Source organism: Apium graveolens, chromosome 3 (genome assembly GCF_009905375.1).
Source record: "Apium graveolens cultivar Ventura chromosome 3, ASM990537v1, whole genome shotgun sequence".
Lineage (NCBI taxonomy): Eukaryota > Viridiplantae > Streptophyta > Magnoliopsida > Apiales > Apiaceae > Apium > Apium graveolens.
Window position 1 is genome coordinate 197,496,946 of NC_133649.1, and position 3,091 is coordinate 197,500,036.

Sequence of the window (3,091 nt, forward strand, 5' to 3'; positions counted from 1 at the left end):
CTACTCTCCAAGTGACCAATTTAGGCAATTTTGGGGCTTTTTCATCAAGAAATTCAAGTACTTTTGTCAATTCAAGGTATATTTCTTGTCTTCAATTTCAAATTTTCATGGCGGATAATTTATTTGCTCGTATGTTTCGTCATAACCTTAAAAATGAAAAAAAAAGAGGCTATTGATCATATTTTATTTCTTGATGATTTAAATAGTAGTGAAGAACCTAAACCCCTGTATTTGTTGAAGATGATGTGTTTGTAGATAAAAATGAGGAATTTATTACTTTAGATGACGATTTTGTTGATGTTGAAGATGAAAATGAGGTTGAAAATGAGTTTAAAAATGATAATGATAATGTTGAGGGTGAGGATGAAGATGATAATGTAGAGGATGCAAATATGTATGAAAATGTTGATTGGGGGGGGGGGGTGGGTTCCATATTTGAATCAAAATTTTTAAAGTATGGTTGAGGCCGGTCATTTTTTAGGGCTTATGTTTTACGAAATAAATTTGCTATTAAAATTCAAGCAAGCCATTGTAATAAAGACAACGAGATATATGGTCGTTTATATGTTTGTAGGCTTTATGGAAAAATTGTTATCGCCGTGAGTAGTAAAAATAAACGGCGTAGAAAGGTTCTTCCTAAAAGTGAGTGCAAGGTGAGGATGTATGCCAGTTATCAAAAGAAAAACATATTTGGGAGGTAACTATCCTTGAATTGGTACACAACCACAGTCTTGTTTCCCCTAGTAAGATGAATTTGGTACAACGCGAAAGACATGTCAACACCGCTACCCGGATTAAAACGCTTTATAATTCGGGGGTTTGTAATTGTCAAGTGATGAATGTGATTGGTAACATTCATGGAGGTAATGATAAAGTTGGTTTCAATGTTCAACATGTTAGGAATGTGTTAAGAGACCAAATAAAGAAAAGGTTTGATATTATTGATGCCCAAGCGGGGTTGAACTTTTTGCATAGGTTGAATGAAGAAAGTGTTTCTAAATATTTTAATAGGACCGAATTTGATGAAGAGAATCGTTTGAAGTGTCTAGTATGGATTGATCAGAGATGTTTAATGGCCTACCAAAATTTTGGCGATGTTGTGGCTTTTGATACCACTTATCGGACAAATAGATATGCAATGACATTTGTCCAATTTACCAGAGTCAATCCTCATTATCAATCGGTGATTTTTGGGTTTGCATTGATGCGGGATGAATACACTTCGACTTTTAAGTGGATTCTTCATACTTGGCTTGAAGGTGTGGGGAATAAGCCTCCATTGACTATAATCACGGATCAAGATCAAGCCATGGCAAGTGTTATTGCGGATGCACTCCCGAATACTACCCATTTATTGTGTTCTTGGCACATAAGTCAAAAATTCCCCGAGAAATTAGCTCATTATTATTCGGCTTTTCCGGAATTCAAGACGGACTTCAACCGTTGTATTTATAAATCTCTCACCGAAGATATTTTTAAGGCTAGATGGGGATCGTTTGTGAAAAAGTATCACTTACAAGAGCATAAATGGTTAAATGGGTTATATGAGTTGAAGCGCAAGAGGATTATTGCATATACTAGAAACATATTTTCGGCGTTATAAAATAGTACATCGTGGAGTGAGGGGATGAATTCTTTCTTTGATAAGTATATGAGTTCGGCAACGGGTTTGAAGGAATTCATTGAAAATGCCCAAAAAACATTAGGAAGGCAATTCACGAGGGAGAAGGAAGAAGATTATGTGACGATTAATCTAAAATGTCCCATGAAAATGTATACCACATTGGAGTATCATGCTTCTTGTATCTACACTAAGGAAATGTTTAGAAGATTTCAAGATGAATTGGCTGAGTCTTCAAAATATATTGTTGAATAAAACCGACGAGCTTGTGAAGAAGGGGAGAAAATGGGGGATGTCTATACGTACTATAGTTGTTATAGGCCCATGTCCAAGCCTACAAGAAGAAATGTTTATTTTGTGGCATTCGAGAAAGCAAGCTTTTTGAGAATGTGTATGTGTAGAATGTTTGAACATTCAGGGCTACCTTGTAGACACCTATTGGCGGTCTTCACTAAGAAACGGGTTTCGGAAATTCCCCCGTATTTCATAAACTCGAGGTGGAAAATGCATGCAAATAAATTTGATGGTGTGTTGCCTTACGATTTGGATGTTGGACAAAGTCATGAGATGACCTCAACCGATCGATTTAATAGCATGACAATGTTAACCATGAGTTTTTGTCAAAGTAGCATTACATCCAAGGAACGGTATGATTATGTTGTTGGAGTGATGAATTGAGAAATACCAATTCTTGAAAGAATGAACGTTGATGGAATTAAATCTTACAAAAGTAATTCTCATGCTCCAAATGCAAGTGCTCATGAAGAACCAATTCTTGACCCTATTATGTCCCAAACTAAAGGGAGGAAAAAGGGCATTCATTTCAAAAGCCCCATAGAATCGATTGGTAAAAGGATAAGCCTCCAAGAAAGTGCACCTATTGTCAAAGGGAAGGCCATGATAAAAGAAAGTGTTCTAGTAGACTAGAAGATATTAAAAATGCTCAAGAATTGCAATATAATTAGTAGAGTAGTATTTATAACGAGATATTGTAATCTTCTAATGTATTTGAATTTTTGGTATTTAAAATTGCCTTTTTTTGTTATGTTTTATTGTCATATAATTTCCAATTATTGTCATATGATTGTGTTTTATTGTGATAGGTAACATGACTAGCGAGCTTAGTAGTGACAACAACTCCGACCATAGTTGTGATTCGGTTTCCCACGTTAGCAACACATTCTCGGACTCCTAACCAAGCGACTCGTGGTATGAGGACAATATCGAGGAAGTTGTGATCTCACCTACCTTTAGTGAGATGGAAGATGCATGTGGTGAGTTGTTGCCCGTTGTGGACAATGATGACCCGTCCCATTGGAGGAAGAGGAAACGGACTTGTACCCTCCCGATGAGGAGGCTAACAGGGCTAAAAATTGGATCGATGCATGCAATTGGATGGGGGGTAGTGAACTGTGGAGATTAGTGGATTGTAATGATAGGGATAAATAAATTATGATTGTATAATTAAAT

General features: G+C 36.3%; 1 protein-coding gene across 1 annotated transcript; it reads left to right on the forward strand.

Moving 5' to 3' along the window:
- Nucleotides 1-748: 748 nt before the first annotated feature.
- LOC141714767 (protein FAR1-RELATED SEQUENCE 5-like) lies at nucleotides 749-1,603 on the forward strand. Its single transcript, XM_074518267.1, has one exon. It carries the CDS (start codon nucleotides 749-751, stop codon nucleotides 1,601-1,603), a length of 855 nt encoding a protein of 284 aa, XP_074374368.1.
- Nucleotides 1,604-3,091: the final 1,488 nt, after the last annotated feature.

What these genes read in the sequence shown, in the direction of transcription:
- LOC141714767 (XM_074518267.1), top strand. Translation starts at nt 749, where the DNA reads ATGAATTTGGTACAACGCGAAAGACATGTCAACACCGCTACCCGGATT.